This window comes from Phodopus roborovskii, unplaced genomic scaffold (genome assembly GCF_943737965.1).
Source record: "Phodopus roborovskii unplaced genomic scaffold, PHOROB, whole genome shotgun sequence".
NCBI lineage: Eukaryota > Metazoa > Chordata > Mammalia > Rodentia > Cricetidae > Phodopus > Phodopus roborovskii.
Window position 1 is genome coordinate 8995983 of NW_026125281.1, and position 18286 is coordinate 9014268.

The 18286-nt window shown below is 41.4% G+C and overlaps 1 protein-coding gene across 1 annotated transcript; it reads right to left on the minus strand.

Annotated features, from left to right (window-relative positions):
- Positions 1–5023: 5023 nt before the first annotated feature.
- On the minus strand, positions 5024–17226 carry Xkr9 (XK related 9). Its single transcript, XM_051199774.1, has 3 exons — positions 16836–17226; positions 12922–13142; positions 5024–5652 (listed from the first exon to the last, which is right to left on the minus strand). The coding sequence occupies exons 1-3, from the start codon at positions 17105–17107 to the stop codon at positions 5024–5026; spliced, it is 1122 nt and encodes a 373-aa protein (XP_051055731.1). The 5' UTR covers positions 17108–17226.
- Positions 17227–18286: the final 1060 nt, after the last annotated feature.

Here is an 18286-nt window from a genome sequence, read left to right on the forward strand (position 1 = left end):
AAATGTTAACAATAGCTAGATGCTTGCTGATTTGGTTAAAACCAAAAATGTACTTTTTCGAGGAACTTGAAGAAATCAAGCTGAGATGGATACAAGGAAGAAACTAACTCGTTAACACAGTGGACAGACCAAGCCATGCTCATTAACACAGTAGTCAGAATAGTACAAAACAAACTAATGGTAAAAGTCTCAGAAACTACCAGGAAATGATAACACATTACCCAGAGAGGAACAGTAATTTGGATGGCCACCAATTTCTCATCAGAAAACATGGAGGCCAGAAAAGAGAGTTATTATTACTTCCTAATGAAATAAGTACAACCCAAAATTTTATATCTGGAAATTAAAAAAAGAAAAGAAAAGAAAATCACACACGATTCAGGCTTAACAGTAAGCAGCTATAATCCCAGCCCTCACAAAGCTAAACAGGATGATCATGAGTTCAAAGCTAACCTAGGCTATGCAGATAGAGATGTTTATATATGTTTTCTATATATGCTTCAGAAACGTATAGGATAATATCCACATGGCTAGCATATACATTGTATATACATATGTGTGTACATGTGTATGGATGTACACACACAAACAGATTATAAGAATAAAGGAAAAATAAAAACATTATCAGATAGAGGGATAAAAGAAATGTATCTAAACTATGAAAGTGCTACAAAAGTATGGAAGCTAGACATGGACATTTTTTAAAGATTTCTTTCTTTGATGTATGGATATTTGTCTGAATGTGTATGTATATACACTGTGTGTGTGTGTGTGTGTGTGTGTGTGTGTGTGTGTGTGTGTGTGTGTAGCCATGCAAGGATTCCCTGAAACTGTATGTATATGCACCGTGTGTGTGTGCGTGAGTGTGTGTGTGTGTGTGTGTGTGTGTGTGTGTGTGCGCGCGCGCGCGCCATGCAAGGATTCCCTGAAACTGTATTATATACACCGTGTGTGTGTGTGTGTGTGTGTGTGTTGCCATGCAAGGATTCCCTGAAACTGTATGTATATGCACCGTGTGTGTGTGTGCGCGCGCGCGTGTGTGTGTATGCGTGAGTGTGTGTGTGTGTGTGTGTGTGCGTGTGTGCGAGCGCGCGCGTGCGCGCCCGCGCCATGCAAGGATTCGCTAAAACTGGACTTAACAGTTGTGAGCCACCATGTGGTACTAAGAACCCAGGTCTTCTGGAAGAGCAGCGAGTGCTCTTAGCCACTGCGCCATCTCTCCAGCCCCTCAAGAAAACTTCTGCTTTATAATTTCAAACCTTTTGGTCTTTTATGACTCAGCTTCTCACTGAGGCGATGTGACTGTTTTTAACTTGGACATATACACATATACTGTCCTAGTTAGCCTTAATTGTCAACTAGACAAAGTATAAAGTCACCTAAAAGGGAGTCTCAATTAAAGGGCCCACCTAATCAGATTAACCTGCAGGAATGTCTGTGGGGACTGCCTTGCTGGTTAGTTGCCATAGGAGAGCACAGAGCACTGTGAATGGCAGTATTAGTAAGCAGGTGGTCCTAAACTGTGTAAGAAAAGAACTAAGCGTGAGCCTCCGGGAATCAGAAGCAGAGTGTTTGGATGGTTTCTGCCTCAAGCTCCGTTTGACTCCCCTCAAAGGTGCATTGTGACCTTTCAGCTAAATAAGCCCCTTCGTCCCCTAAGCTGCTTCTGCTGAGGCTCTTTTATAAGAGTAACGGACTGGAAACCAGGACACAAGCCGAACGCGGAGAGGCATAGATACGCATGGAGTCTAGAATTGTGTGCCCAATGTAAAGCACGGGTTCCCCAGCTCCTCCAAAAGTAAACGGCTCTGAGAAGGGGAGATCGCTCACTGGACCACGCGTGTCTGACGAGCACGAATGCTGTAGGATAATCTTTGTGGACACTATGAAGATGTGATGTTGTGATTGGTTTAATAAAAAACTGAATGGCCACTAGCTATGCAGGAGAGCATAACTGGGATTCCCAGGAGAGAGAACTCTGGGAAGAGGAGAAATGGAGAGACACCGGTGAGGCTTGGACCAAGTCAAGCATACGGCACAGAGGAGAGGTTAAGTTAAAAAAAAAAGCCCTTGACAGAACATAGATTAACGGAAACAGGCTAACTTAAGTTATAAGGGCTAGTTGGGGACAAGCCTAAGCTAAAGGCCAAAGTTTCAGGATTAATAATAAGTCTCTGTGCCATTACTGGGGAGCTGGCGATCCAAGAAAGGTACAACAAGAAAAATCAGGCTACACACGGAGACTTGAGTCAGTGTTCAGAGGCATGCATCTGTGATTCTCACATCCCCGTCATGAGAGGGGAGGGAGGAGCAACGAGAATCCCCAGGGGCTCTCCTGGCGTACACAGCAATGCTCTCGCTCTCTCTCTCTCTCTCTCTCTCTCTCTCTCTCTCTCTCTCTCTCTCTCTCTCTCTCTGTGTGTGTGTGTGTGTGTGTGTGTGTGTGTGTGTGTGTGTGTGTCTCATACACAGAGAAAGAGATAGACATTTAAAAAAATAAATAGTTCTTCCACACTGCTATTTCCTTTTAAAAGCACAAGGAGCCAGGCGTTGGTGGCGCACGCCTTTAATCCCATCACACAGGAGGCAGAGGCAGGTGGATCTCTGTGAGTTCAAGGCCAGCCTGGCTTACAGAGTGAGTTCATGGACAGGCTCCAAAGCTATACAGAGAAACCCTGTCTTTAAAAAAAAAAAAAAAAAAAGGACAGGGAGTATCTGTCTTAATTGTTATCATTTCTATTAATCTATGTATCTCCACATGGGTTACTTCCCTGGCAGCTACCTGGCATCTCTCTGCCGACTCTCTCTGCCTTTCCCCTTCCCGGACTTCTCCTACTCTGATAGCCCCAACTATCCTTTCTGCCTGGCTACATCCCGACTGTCCATTGGCTGAAACAGCTTTATTCATCAACCAATAAGAGAAACCTATTCACAGCCTGCAGAAGGACGTCCTGCATCAGTGTGCTGCTGTGAGCATAGACCAGCCGCTTCCCCACTGGGAACCTTGAGCTTTCCTCCCTCCGGTGGCGCTTTTCAGGTACACATCCATCGCAGCGACAAAGAGAACAATCGCCTTGGGACCTGTTGGTAGGATCATAAAATGGCACTTCCATTATGAGAAACAGTATGAGGATGCCTCAAGAGATAAAAATACAGTTACTATACAATCCAGCAAACCACTTCTGAGTACATAGACCCAAAAGCATCCCAAAGAAATCGTCACAAATCTATATTCATTACTGAATTATTCACAACGGACAAGAGGTGACAGCAACTCAAATATTTATTGATAGACAAATAGAGAAGATGTGGCTTATACATACAATGGAATATCATCTAGTCATGAAAAACACACGAAAAATATATCACATACAACAACATGAATGAGCCTTGGAGGCACCATGACACATGAAATGAACGTATTGCCAGGATCAGAGGGAAGAGTTACTTGCCCATGCGTACACAGTCTAAGCTTTGCAAAATGAAAAGGCGGCAGAGATCTACTGCAAAAACGTGAGCATGGTTAACACTAGTGAACTATGCTTAAAATGATCAAGACACTCTGAAGTGTATTTTACCCAATTTTTTAAAAAATAAAATACTATGAATCCAATCTTCGAAACTACTCAGAATAAATATAACCAATAAAAATGATATCGAGAAGATTTGCTGCAAGAGGGATTTCACAGCTGGTTCTGTAAACCCAGTTAAAAGTCTGTGGCTGAGGACAGGAGGAAGCTGTGACTGCCACTGCTAAAAGGACATGGCGCGACCGTCCAATCCCCTTCCGAACACCCGCATTGATCGATTGATCGTCTGGTGCTGCTGACGGCTCTGCCCATCGAAGCTTCCTTCTGCTGTGTTCATGGTGACAGCAGAGACACATAACTGGTCCAAGCACTGAGAATGAACCACAGTTGAGTGCCCAGCTGTAAACGGGACATCTATATCACACACACACACACACACACACACACACACACACACACACACACACACACGACTCAGGGAGCATCATAAAAGAAGGGTCAGAAAGAATGTCAGAGCTGGAAGGAGCGGGTAGTGTTGTAGAACAATTTCTCTGGTCTGACATGGCTGTTATGGTGTCAAACTCATAGCAGATGTAGGACCTGCAGGACACTGAGCCCATCAGCGTCTGTCATGGAGGGGAGAGGCCCACCCCTCGGTAAGGATTTATAGTCACTTAATGGCTGATGAGAAGACAGAGGCATAAAGTGCCAATGTCCCTGTAAACAACCGTAGTGAAAACTCACTGGGTCATAACAAACGCAAGCCAAGATATGAGAGCAGGGAAGCAAGTTGGGATGGAAGAGGTAGGTAAGCAGGACAGAGAGAGACCAAATGTGACATGACATTATGACACTCATTGTTACATGTAACTTTATATACGTCTATAAAGCTAAGTAATCAGTAAACTATGGCTTTTCCTGTCCCCTCCAATTCCGCTCCTTGTTTCCCAATTGGGAAGGCCATGGAAACAGCACAGTAGATCACTCTAAGAATCTGCGTTCATCTTTTCCTCCATCCCCTTCCCTTCCACCCACCCTGTCCCCAACTCAGAAGCCATGTGCTGACTGAAGAAAGTAGAAGAAAAGGGAGTCTGGGCAGTAGTCCACAGGAAGCATTGCGCTTCTAGGAGGGGAGCTCAGTGTGGGCCTCCTGGGAGGCACGCTCTCTATTTATTCCGTGTAAGGAGTGAGATGGCAGCTCTGTCACACAGAAAGCAAGCGCCTCGGTACTCAAGACTTTTGAAACCATCAAGACAATTGGGGGCGCCACTCGGTGGTGGAGGGGCATGCACAAGGCTCTGGGCTTAATCCCCGGCAGCATAAAGAAGAGATTATCTTAAATAATAACATATGAGTATGCTCTCATCTACCCTGTACCATAACTCATTTCAAGTCACGGGTGACAAAAATAAGGAACAATCCATGCACATAACAGACATTTTCTTTACTTGGTGAGGAAGCAAACACTAAAACGTTTCTTGCAAATTCATAACTTAGTCCTTTAGGAAATATCTCATTCTACAGTCTCTCTGTGCTGGCTGTCCATCAGTTTCATCATTCTGCGCTTTGACAGTTCTGTTTGGGTGGAAAACACCGTAATAAACAGTAAGAAAAACAATCCCAAGGAGAAGAGCCAGAACTACGATGGCGCTGATGGGGATAAAATACTCCGAATTAAAAATGGAGAGAGGGTAAGCCCAGAACACAGTCAGGATCCCCAGGGTGCCTAGCACCCTTACAGTATAATAGCAAGACATCGGACATTTGGTATCCTGCCCCTTGATATTAAAAAATGTAAACACAAGGGTGACTCCAACAACAACTCTGTATAAGAACTCCATACTGAAAGAGTTACAAAACTGAGTTTGCTTTATAAACGCCCATATGAAACCTATGATCCAAAGAAATAACAGCAGAAACAAAGCAGCCTTCACATCCACAAGCAGCAGAAGCACAATACTCAGTGTCCATGACAGCAAGGTGAACAGCTTGTAAAAGAGATAGGTGAGTTTGGGACAGAGTCCCCTGAGCAGATTTTTATCGGGCAATGACTTTCTTAAAGCTATTTGATAATCGACTGTTGACCAAGAAATAGCGCAGCAGGAAACCATGATGACCACATCTATAAAACAAAACACAAAGGACATACCAATTTAGGAATGGTAACAGGTAACAGTAACACTAGTAAGAATAATAGTCTCTGTCGGGTAGAGGCAGGCGGATCTCTGTGAGTTCCAGGCCAGCCTGGTCTACAGAGCTAGTTCCAGGACAGGCTCCAATGCAATATAGAGAAACCCTGTCTCGAAAAAACAAACAACAACAACAAAAATAATAATAATAATAATCACAGTAGTAAATTAGCATGTGCCATGAATGCTTGAGCAGCTTAGACACACACCAACATGTCTGGCAGTTTACTCATCTAATTCACTGAAGGTATATTTTGATATCTGCACATTTGTATTAGAGGAACCCTGGTTTGAAGACATTTATTACTTGATTCTTATGCAACTAGAAAAGAATGGAATTGAGATTTGAAACTAAAGCTGTCTAAAAGTTGATATGTTAATGAACTATAGCATACTTCATTAGAAAAATCTTCAATAGATTCAGTAAAAAGTACTTGGCTAAACACAACTATATCTAAATTTTCTACATTATTTGGCTTTGACCTTGTACACATATCTAATTCACTGAGAGATAGCTTAATGAGGTATGAGACAGTTAAACAGAAAATTAACATCATTAACAAAATCATTTTTCATAACCTACAGACCCTTAGTCACGTGAACAAACATACTCTGAAATTCACCAAGTTGTATAGTTTTGACATTTCCACCTGTTTTCTCCCAGCAAACAGCCAAAGGAGAAGTTCATTGCTGATCATTGCCATTTCTAACCTCACCGTGCAGACAGAGGATGTTTTAAAAGATAAAGCACAAATATGAGAACCCCAAATTAGAGGCAGTCACAGAGTATGAGGGGTTACACATGCCTAGTCATCTTTCCAATGGTGTGTTTCTTGCTGAGGGTGGGCAACGCCTTATAAACACATTTTCTCCTGTCTTGAGTTAGGCACAAAACACGATAGATATGGACTTATTTTCTCCTCTTGTTTACTTAAAATATCATTTTCCCCTAAATTGTCCGATGACTTTAAAACAAAATTAAATCTTATGTCCAGAGGTGTTTTGCCTGCATATGCCTGGTACCCGCAGAGGCCAGAAGAGGGCATTGGATCTCCTGGAGCTGCAGTTGGAAATAACTGAGAGTCATCATTTGGCTTCTGGAACCTGAACCTGTCCCTGTACATGAGTAGTAAGAGCTCCTAACTGCTGACCCCTCTTTTCAGCCCATGTGACGTGCTTTTGTATTTGGGTGATTTCTTTGTTTTTTGTTTTGTTTTGTTTTGTTTTGTTTTTTGTTTTGTTTTTTTTTTTGGTGAAACCGTGTAGCCCAGGGTAGTTTCGAACTCAAATTAATCTGCCTGCCTGCAGCTTCTGAGTGCTGGGGTTACAAGTGAGCACCGCCTGGCTTTAATTGCCGCCGGATTAACACATACTCAGTCAGTTTCTCTAGGTCCCCTCCCCACTGAGCTGTAACCCCAGCTCTGCTAGCTGTCCCCTGTCTGTCATATTCCTACACATCACAGCCTTGGTTTATCCACAGAAGACACTGTTCACGCTTTCCTATTCGGAAAAGGAAAATTTAGCACATATAGACAGACACACTGTCCTCCGTCTCCTCTCCCTCCAAATGTCCAAAAGAGAAGCAAGATGATATTCAGTAAAAAAAATTCAATGTTCACGATATTACAACTATGTCAGTAGGAGTTGTGTTTCAGTTCGGGTTGGTTTGAGGCTCTTTTTTTTTTTTTTTTTTTTTAATATCTCAGGAACAATATCTCCTGCTTTTAGAGCATTTTATATTTAAGTAACCATTGCCTTGCTTCTTATTTGTTTATTGTCTTCTATACTCCAGGAAGTCATCAAAACTGACTATTTGTGAGACTCAGAAATACCCTGGGGGTCCAAACACCTTCAGAATCCTAGTCAACCACGGGCCATTCCCACTTCCATGGATATTTACTTTGATATGTTGCATCAGATAGTTTGCATTTATGGAAAAAAATTTTAAAGCATTTTAATGTCATATATTTTCAGTGGAAGAGTTGCCTAAAATAACTTAGTTTTCATGTGAAACAGCTGATTTGAATGACCTGTTTGCCATTTACTTTGCATCTTCTACTAGGGTCTTACTGACATCTTTGCATTGGTATTTTTGTTATTCTATCAAGTAGTACCTTTGTCCTTAAGTGTTAGCATTGTTCCTTTATTCTTCTAAGATCAGAGAATATGCTCAATCTTATAAACCCTTTCTATAACATGACTTTTCATTTTCATTTTTTAAATTAGCAACAAGGGATTTATGCATCATTATAGCATTCTCAAACAGTGTTTTGTTTGTTTGTTTTTCTTGGATTTTCGAGACAGGGTTTCTCTGTGGCTTTGGAGCCTGTCCTGGAACTAGCTCTTGTAGGCCAGGCTGGTCTCGAACTCACAGCAATCCACCTGCCTCTGCCTCCTGGAACTAAAGGCGTGCGCCACCACCACCTGGCTCAAAGAGAGTTTTAGTAACTCCCTCCCCCTCACCCCCCCATCACCCCTGTCCCCCTGCAGCCTCTTTTCTGCCGTCTTGTCGCACATACCCCTCCCATTCCTCAGCTGCTTTCTGTAATAACCGCGTTGGTCTCTTTTCTAGCTTTTATGCTTTAGCTGAATTTACTTCCGTTTATATGTACACACGCATACATTCCAAGGTAGAGTCTGTGTATGAGGGAGAACATGCGCTTATTATACCAGGTTCATCCATTTCCTGCAAAGTTCTTAATTTCATTTTTGATTATAAATAAGTAAGGCTCCATTGTATATACGTGCCACATTTTCATTATCTATTCATTTGTTGACGAACATCTGGTTTGGGTCCATTTCCTTGCTGCTCATAACAGAGCAATAATAAACATGACAGTGCCAGCATCTCTGTTATGATATGGGGTCTTTGGGGTATGTGCCCAGGAGCAGTACAGCTGACTCGTATGGTGGATCTACTTTTAAACTTTTTAGATACCACTATGTTGATTTCTCCTAGTTTGCTCCTCTTTTTCCATATCCTTGCCAGCATCTGTGATAGCCACTTGACTTGGGTGACATGAAATCTAGAAATCATTTTTTTTATTTTTTTAAGATTTATTTATTATATACTCAGTTTTTCAGCCTGCATATTATGCCTGCATGACAGAAGAAGACACCAGATTTCATGATAGGTGGTTGTGAGCTACCATGTGGTTGCTGGGAATTGAACTCAGGACCTCTGGAAGAGGAGGCACTGCGCTTAGCCTCTGAGCCATCTCTCCAGCCCCCAAACAACTCTTTCTAGAAATCATTTTAACTTAAATTTCCCTGATGGCTAGTGATGTTGGACACTTCTTAAGATACTTATTGGAAGCCAGACATGATGATGGATACCTTTCATCCCAGCCCCCAAGGAGACAGAGGCAGGCAGAGTTCAAGGTCATCCTGGTTGGTCTACAGAGTGAGTTCCAGGACATGCAGGGCTACAGAGAGAAACCCTGTCTCAAAATAAACAAAGAACAACAGTAACAAAAAACGATACTTACTGGGAATCTGTGTTGGTTCTGTTAATGACTGTCAAATCCATTAGCCCGTTTGCAGAAAGGTAATTTGAAATTTTGCTGTTTAATTTTTGAAGCTTTTTATAAATTCTGTGTATTAGTTCCTTATCTGAAGTACAGCAGGTATAGATTTTTTTTTTCCCAAGCTGTGGGCTGTTTGCTCTGGTGCAGTATTTGCTGTGTAATAATTTAGTGTAGCTCCTGTGTTGCCAGGGTTCTGTTCAGAAAGCCCTTGCCTATACCATTCCTGGTTTTCCTCTGAGGGTTTCAACATCTCAGGCTTTAAATTATGCTCCATGTTGAAGTGATTTTTGTACGAGATGAAAGACACGGGTTTAATTTCATTCTTCTGTAGTGAATGTGCAATTTTGTCAGCACCATTTCTCATTATTAAAAATTTTATATTTTTAAATAAAAAATACATCATTTCCCCCTTCCTCCCTCCAGCCTCTCCCATATACCCTGTGCCTTCCTCCCTTTTAAAAATCACTACTTTTTTTTTTAAACAGTTACTGTTAGGCCTGCACACACACATATACACGCATGCCTCATATATAAAGTGAACCTGCTTAGTTCATTTAGTGTTGCTTGTACGTATATGAATTCAGGACTGAGCACTTGGTATTCGATAACCAATTAGGGGTCTCATCCCTGGGAAAGACTACTTCCCCCAGTCCCAGAATCCCTTAGTTGCCATGGGCGGGGCCTCTGAGATTCCCACTTCCATGTTAGCATGTCCATTGTTACACTTCTTCAGGTTTTGTCTAGGCAGCCATAGTGGTGTATTGTGGGTGAAACCTCCCTGTCATTTCTGGGGAACACATCTCACAGCAGACTCCCTGGACCTCTGGCTCTTACAAGAAACTGCCTGCTTTTCTGAGGTCTTCCCTGAATCTTGGGTATGGAAGTTGTAGATGTACCAGCTGGGGTGGGAATCTCATAATCACTTGCTTCATGACAAGGTTGGGCCTTTCTGTAACAGTATCTATTGCAAAGAGACGTTTCTGTGATGAGGGCTACATTTATCTGTGCGTACAAGGACAAATATTTAAAATAATGTTGGGAATTGCGATGGCTTGATAAAATGGCAGTGGTAATTCCTCCTCTAAGGTCCTTGACCTCACTAGTCCTGGGTAGTTGGCTAGGTTAAAAAAAAAAAAAAAAAAAAAAAAAACCACATGACTTTCCTCCTGCTGAGCTGTTGGTTACTGCTGATGTATTGTACCCTTAGGATTTCCATGCTGTCCTAGCCGCTGGGGTTCATAGGTGTTACAGTTGGGTAGAATCATATCATTGGCTGCTTCCCTCCCTTGGAAACTTCTATAGCAAGGTCCGGTACTATAGAAGCTAGTTCTCTGGTGTGTGTGTGGGGGGGGGGGGAGCTGGCTTTCAAGCCAGATCCAGCCTGGGTCCCTGGTCTTTTGTCTGAAGTGCATGGTGTCTTCAGAAATAATGTGTTAACTTCTACTGTGGGGAGGCAAACAATGACAACAGCAATAGGCAATATTATTTGGGGGGGGGGCTTGGACTCCCCTGACCAATAACTGGAAAGGGGGCTTTAAGATATCTGTGGCCCTTGGAGGAGAGGGGTAGGCCAAGCCAACACCATTTCTTGAACAGGCTGTCTTTTTCCACTACATGTTTAAGCAATCAGGCAGCCACCGCTTGTTGGGCTATTTCCAGACTCTATTCTGCCAGTCCGGGGCTGCCTTTATGACTACAGCTTCATAGTATAATTTGAGATCAGTATTGTGCTCCCCCCCCAGCTGTTATTTCACTGGATATTTGTTTTATGGAATTTGGTGAGTCCATGTCAACTCTCAGATTATTTTTACTAGTTATGGGAAGGATGACACTGGAATTTAGATGGAAATCGTATCTAATCTGTCAATTACTTTTGGTAACACAGCCATCTGTACAACATTGGGTCTGCCAAGCCAGGAACATGGGCTGTCTTTCCATTACCTAGTATCTTCTTTGATTTCTTTTCCAATGTCTTGAGGTTTTTCATTGTGGAGGCTTCCCCCCCCCCCCCTTGACTGGGTTTATTGCTAGGTTCTTTACTTTTGTGAGCTGTTATAAAAGGGATGTTTTCCCTAATTTCTTTCTCTGTGAGTTCTTGGTATATAGGAAGGGTACTGACTTTTGTATAATGATTTTGTATCTTCCAGCTTTACTGAAAGCACTTTATTAGGTCTGCAACCCTCTGGTCCAGGGAGTCTTGACGTATAGAGTTACGCAGTCTGCGCTAGGGACAGCTTGGCTTCCTCCTTTCATGGGTTTTCCCCTTTTACGGCTTTCTTTTGTCTTGTTTATCTGACTAGGACTCTGAACTCTCTACTGAGCAAGAGAGATGAAAGTAGGGACCCTTGTCTCATCCCCAGTTGTAGAGGAAGTGCTTTCTATTAGCATAATGTTGGCTATAGGTCCCTTGTATATGGCCTTTACATTTGGAGGTATGCTCCACCCATTCCTAATCTCCCCAGGACTTTCATCATGAAGGCATAGTGAACGTTTTGGAATCTCTCTCGAATCTCCTCCTTAAGTCTACTTATATAATGGACTACATTTATTGAATTGAGTGTGTTACACTAACACACTATATCTGGAATGATGCTCATTTGGTTATCATGTATGATATTCTTCATGGTAACATGATATTTTTATATTTTGAATAATTCTTATGATTATAAAAAAACATCCAAAAAAACATAAAAACAATAAAAGAAACCATTCAAAATTCCACTACTTACAGCAGCCATACTTAACATTTTGGCACACATTCATCAAATGTGTCTTTCTAGTCATTTATTTGTATCCTTAAGAATATGCTGATGGAAAACCTTATGAACAGTTTTGATTAAATTTGATTGCATAAATGCTTTTCTATGTTATTAAAATCTCTTTGAAAAGACTCTTCTAAGAACTATATATTTTATTTTAAATGTCTACAGAAATTTAGCCAAGTTCTCTATTGCTAGTATTGCTAAATAATTGCTCTCTCTCTTTTTTCTTTTCTTTTTGTTTTGTTTTGTTGCTGTTTTGCTTTTTTGTTTGGTTGGTTGGTTTTGATTTTTGGCTTGTTTGAAACAGGATTTCTCTATGTGTCCCTGACTGTCCTGGAACTAGCTCTGTAGACCAGGCTGACCTCAAACTCACAGAGATCCACCTGCCTCTGCCTCCCCAGTGCTGGGAATAAAGGTGTACATGTAACTCTTCAAATTCTCCCCTTAAAAAAAGAAAAGCAATAAAGAAGAAGTGAACAAATATACCCGTCCCTACCCAGAAGCTACCTCCAATTGATAACCCCTTACAAATTAAAATTTAGTTTTCTTCAAGGGCGTCTCACCGGGGAAACAAGCTATTCTTAAGTGCAGTTTGCATGTCCAGCAGTCGATGGCCAACAGAAAATGAGCTCAGTGGTATCTTTGGAGGCTCTGTCTCGTAATGTCATGTCAGGGCCTTTTCTTTCTTTTTTTAATTTTTAGCTTTCTATCCATATGTCTGTCTGTTTATCTATGTATTACCTTCAGGTCCTTTGCACATCTATTATGGCTTCTGGTTTTGTGTTTTTACGGCCTGCAAACTATTGTGTTTCTCTGTTTATCTCTTCCTCTTATGCTGCTAAATCAACTTTTAGGATAAAAGTCCTGAGATTTGTAAAGTTATGATACAACCAAGCCAGTGAGAAAGACTTACACTGACTTAAATTTGCCTGGCCACGTTCCAGAAAGGCGTAGAGCTGAAGGATGAGTTGTGGGCAGCCTTCCAGGTAGGTCTCAAACAGCCTGAGCATGCTCAGGTCAGTGACGATGTCGATGACTTCTTTGTGAGGATCCGTTTGTCCCTCCATGGAATTCCTTGTTCTCTTGCTATGTTTGAAAACCACATGGTAACCCTTTCTCAAGGCAAACCAATACCTATGAAATAAAGGAGCATTTCTCTTCAGTCACATACTTTTTAGACATTAAATTCACTTTAATTAACACATGAAAGATAAAATTATGTGTATTTATTTATGAGATAGAGATGTTTCAAAACATGTACTTTGCAATGTTTAAGTCAAGTTAAACGGGTCTGTTACTTCAAATACTTAACACTTCTTTCTAGCGAAAATACACAAAAATCCTTGTAGTGATATATTAAAGTATGCCTAGGATTCAGAAAGCAAAGTTAACCACAAGCCATAGAAGCTAGATGCACACCTTTAATTCTAGGACTCAGGATTAAGACACGGGTGGATCTCTCTGAGTTCAAGGCCACCCAGGGGTACACAAGATTGAACCAGTCTAAAAGAGTAACAGAGCTCACACCTTTAATCCCAGCACTAGAGGAGTATATAAGACAGGAACAAAATCAGAGAGGCACTCATTCTCCAGCCCACACTGAGGAGAGGTTACAGTCTGATTCAGCCTGAGGTAGAAGTAAGAAGCTAGTGACCAGCTGCTTTGCTTTTCTGATATTCAGCTTGAAGTTTGAACCCCAATATCAGTCTCTGGGTCATTTACTTTTTGTGTTATACCTTCCAGCTTTTTGAAATATACATACAATGTCATTATCTATAGGCATCCTATCATGCAATAGATCTTATTTTTTTTTCTCTTACTACTATTTAGCACCTACACTTACACACTTTTATGATGTGTATATTTATGTACATACTGAAGCAATATAAGAACAGAATTTTCCACAAATACTCTTCCGTGTAGGGCCTTAACACTCACTCCACAGGCTTCACTGAGATTCAGACGTAATAAAATTTTAATGCCTTAGTGATGTGTGCATTAAGCACAGATGCCCATACCTCCTTTTTACAATAGTCATGACACAGTTAGGAGCTCTTCTCATTTGCATTGGGAAAGTGAAGGCTGCAAAGGGTAAAGCGATTACTGGTATTCATACAAAGAATAGTGGGCCAACAGCGAGTTCAAACCCAGTCTGTGACCCTTAACTACTGCATTTCAAAAGGCAGTCAATGATTCACTGTTGTGCTAGTTTGCGTGTAATTGGCCCCCATACAGAGTGGCATTACTAGGAGCTGCGGCCTTGTTGGAGCGAGTAGGGCCTTGTTCGAGGAAATGTGTCACTGTGGGGTGGGGCTTTGCGGTTTCCTGTGCTCAGGATACCACCCAGTGTCTCGGTCACTTCCTGCTGCCTGCAAGACTCAGGCTCTCGGCCACCTCTCCAGTACCATGGGTACCTGTACTCCACCATGCTTTCCTCCCCCCCCCCGTGATGACAATGGACGGAACCTCAGTCCACCATGCTTCCCCCCCCCCCGTGATGACAATGGACAGAACCTCAGTCCACCATGCTTTCCTTCCTCTCCTCCCCCCCCCCCGTGATGACAATGGACGGAACCTCAGTCCACCATGCTTCCCCCCCCCCGTGATGACAATGGACGGAACCTCAGTCCACCATGCTTCCCCCCCCCCGTGATGACAATGGACGGAACCTCAGTCCACCATGCTTTCCTCCCCCCCCCGTGATGACAATGGACGGAACCTCAGTCCACCATGCTTTCCTTCCTCTCCTCCCCCCCGTGATGACAATGGACGGAACCTCAGTCCACCATGCTTTCCCTCCCCCCCACCCCCGTGATGACAATGGACAGAACCTCTGCAACTGTAAGCTGCCATCCCAATTCAATGTTTCCTTTATGAAGGGTTGCCATGGCCACTTAATTAGAAACCCTAAGGAAGACAGGTGTTTATCCACTTATTTTAACTACAGCACAAAACAGTCATTACCTTACAGAATGTGAAAGCTAAAGAGAAAATTGAATCTTTTCCATTGAATTTAGTAAATCGTTAATGTCAGCAAGGCATTCTCTGAGCACTCTCATAGTAGAAATACAAAAGAAAGCAACAACAAAAACCCTCCAAGACTCTCTTTTTTTTTTTTTTTGAGATTTATTTATTATGTACATAGCTTTCTGTCTGCACCCATGCCAGCCATATGAGGGTACTGCTCTCATTACAGATGGTCCTGAGCCACCATGTGGCTACTGGGAATTGAACCTCTGGAAGAGCAGTCAGTGCTGTTAACCTCTGAGCCATCTCTCCAGCCCCCCTCCAAGGCTCTTAAAATACTCCTGTTCAGGCCCTTCTCCTGAAAGAATTTTTAAATAAATACTAGCTACCTGCCTACATATAAAATTCATAATAAAAAAATGTTGACACTTATTTAGAAGCAATCTGGGGCTAGGAGAGAGGCAACCAAGACACTATTTCAAAAGTTATCAGAGTTCTTTACTGTCAGTTCCTTCACATATATAATAATTGAGAGAGAGAGAGAGAGAGAGAGAGAGAGAGAGAGAGAGATTCACCATGCTGTTTAAACTAAAACCGTGGGAAATTCTCAAACCCTATAAAAGTTCTTCCCTAGCATCCTGATGCTAACATCAAATTGTGTTTAGAGCAAACCCTAAACACTTCATAGCACTTAACGATATGACCTCCATCCCCAAGTTAATCAGGTAACCCCTGACCCAGATTATCTCACTAGCTCCGTGACTGTTCTTCCCGATTCTATTCTCTAGGGGAGGGGTGTCCACGGTATGTCAGTGCAATTGAGAGAGCAGCTTTGGGGAGCGGGTCCTCCCCTTCCACTCTGTGTCTTCCAAGGACCAATCTCAAGTTGTTCAGCTTGGCGGCAAGCCCCTTTACCTTCTGAGCCATCTTGTCCACCCCAGATTCTACTCTTGCTCCTCATCTAACCTACTCTCTTCGCAACATCTGTATTGAACACTTTGAATATAATTCATACGTCATTCTTCTAGCAAAAATGTTCCAATGATTTCCATCAGACTTAAAACCCCAAATTTTACCTTGTGAAGGTAAAAATCTCTGCATGGCAAATATTGGACACATCGTTTAGGCAAAGCTGAAGGCTACTAAAAGGGAAACAGTCTTCACAATTTATACACCTGGTAGAGGGTTACTATCTAAACTATATAAATAGCTTTAAAAAACTAACCATCAAGGAAAAAAAAACTTTCAAAATGAGATACAGAACTAAACAGAGAGAGTTCTCAAAAGATGAAACATGAATGGCTAAGAAACACTTAAAGACATGTTCAGTAGTCTTTAGCTATCAAGTAAATGTAAATTAAAAGTACTTTGAGATTTCACTTTCCACCAATCCGAATGGCCAATATCAATAAAACAAACGTTAGCGTGTATTGGCATGGGTGTGGAGAAAGGGAAATTCTCCATTGCTGGTGGAGTACAAACCTGTACACATTCTATGGAAAACACTGTCAGTTCCTCAGGAAGTTGGGCATAGATCTACCTGAAGATCCATCTATACCATTCTTGGGCACATACCCAAAGGATGCTTTGTCCTACCACAGAGATATTTAACCCTCTCATTCAAACCACTGCAGAGGGTAATGGGTCAGGGGAGTGGTGGAAAGGAAGGCTCTATTGGTGAATCCAGAAAAGGTCTAAGAGCTCAGCGATGATGTACATAAAAACTGATGTTTGAAAGCAAGCAATATGTGCCCTGCTTGCAAATGAAGAATCTCTCACATTTGACTGTATAAATTTAAAAATAAAGGGACCTTCTGTTTGGATAAGTAACAATGCTGGGGATTAAACATATGCACTCACCTTGTAAAGACTCCTCCTTGAAAGCAATGAAGTAGAAGAAAATAATGCTCATTTTCTTGTCCTGTTTTCTTTAAATCGTCCTTCAACCATGAATAGCTAAAACACTGCACTATGAGTGTCCCACAGAGCACAAAGCTCAATGTTAAAACACCAAAAACATATTGTCCATTGTGGAAATACCTAACAGATAGGAGGATGTCTGCAACTAAATCAGTTACATAGAGTATAATGCCAACGACTGACATCGCGAAATTGCATTTGGTATATTTCATTATGAATGACTTTTAGTTATCTACTCTTTTTCAGATATAAAAATAGGGGGGGGGGAGCCAGAATGACTATTCTGTGGCTTAGCACTGAATTTTAAGTTCTATTCTCTGAATCTACTTAGATAAAAGAATATTGGAATAAAGTTCAGGGACATAGTGTTTATCTAACAGTCCCTAATGCTAAAAATATGTAAATGCATATTATGAAATTGGAACACTAAAACGACAGTAAATAATTTTAACTTAAAAAAATCTGTAATCCAGATCCAGTGGTACAAGAAGGCCTTGCTGTGTCTTCTCTTCTACCGTGATCTTCATTACACATAAGAATGTCTAAAACAAAACAAAAACATGTTTCTAAATCTTAATGCTAAAGACTGGCTTATGATTTTATGATCCTGTGTTTCTAAATGTAGAATATTTGCATGAAATATACTTTTTATATTTGGAAAAGTCAAGTCTCAGAAATATAGTTACTAGTAGATAATGTCATCTCAAACTCAAGTACTTATCCTTTAAAACTATGTCTCTTCACAACGGTATTTATTATAGGACCATTTATATTGGCAAAAATGCAAACTACCTAAATGTTACTGGATTCCAAATCACACTACAAAGCCATAGTAGCAAAGGTACTCACCATTGGCACAAAAACATACATGAATACCAATAGATCAGACTAGAGGACCCAGAAATAAGCCCAGCCAGCCACAGCAGACAGATCCTTCATGAGTGTCAAAACCATACGTGAGGGAAAAGACAGCCTAATCAAGAAATCAAGACAGCTGGGACGTCTGAATATCCACACATAGAAGGATGAAATTAGGTTCCTATCTCTCACCTTGTACAAAAGTCAATTCAATATAGATCAAAGACCTTAATAAAAGACTTGAAACTCTGAAACTAACAGAACTTAGGAGGAAAAATCAAAACAAGCATAGGCAAAGACTTTCTGAAAAGGACTCCAAAGACTCAGGAAAAAAAATAGCAAGAACTGACTAATAGGACAGAGTGAAACTAAAAAGCATCTTCACAAAAAAGGACACATCACATGAGTAAAAGATACAGCCTGGAGAACGGCAGAAAAATCTTTGTCACTTATTAGGGATTAGACTCTATTAAAAAAAAAACTAGAAAAAGTAAACATTAAAACAAATTAACCAATGGGGGAATGAATTTACC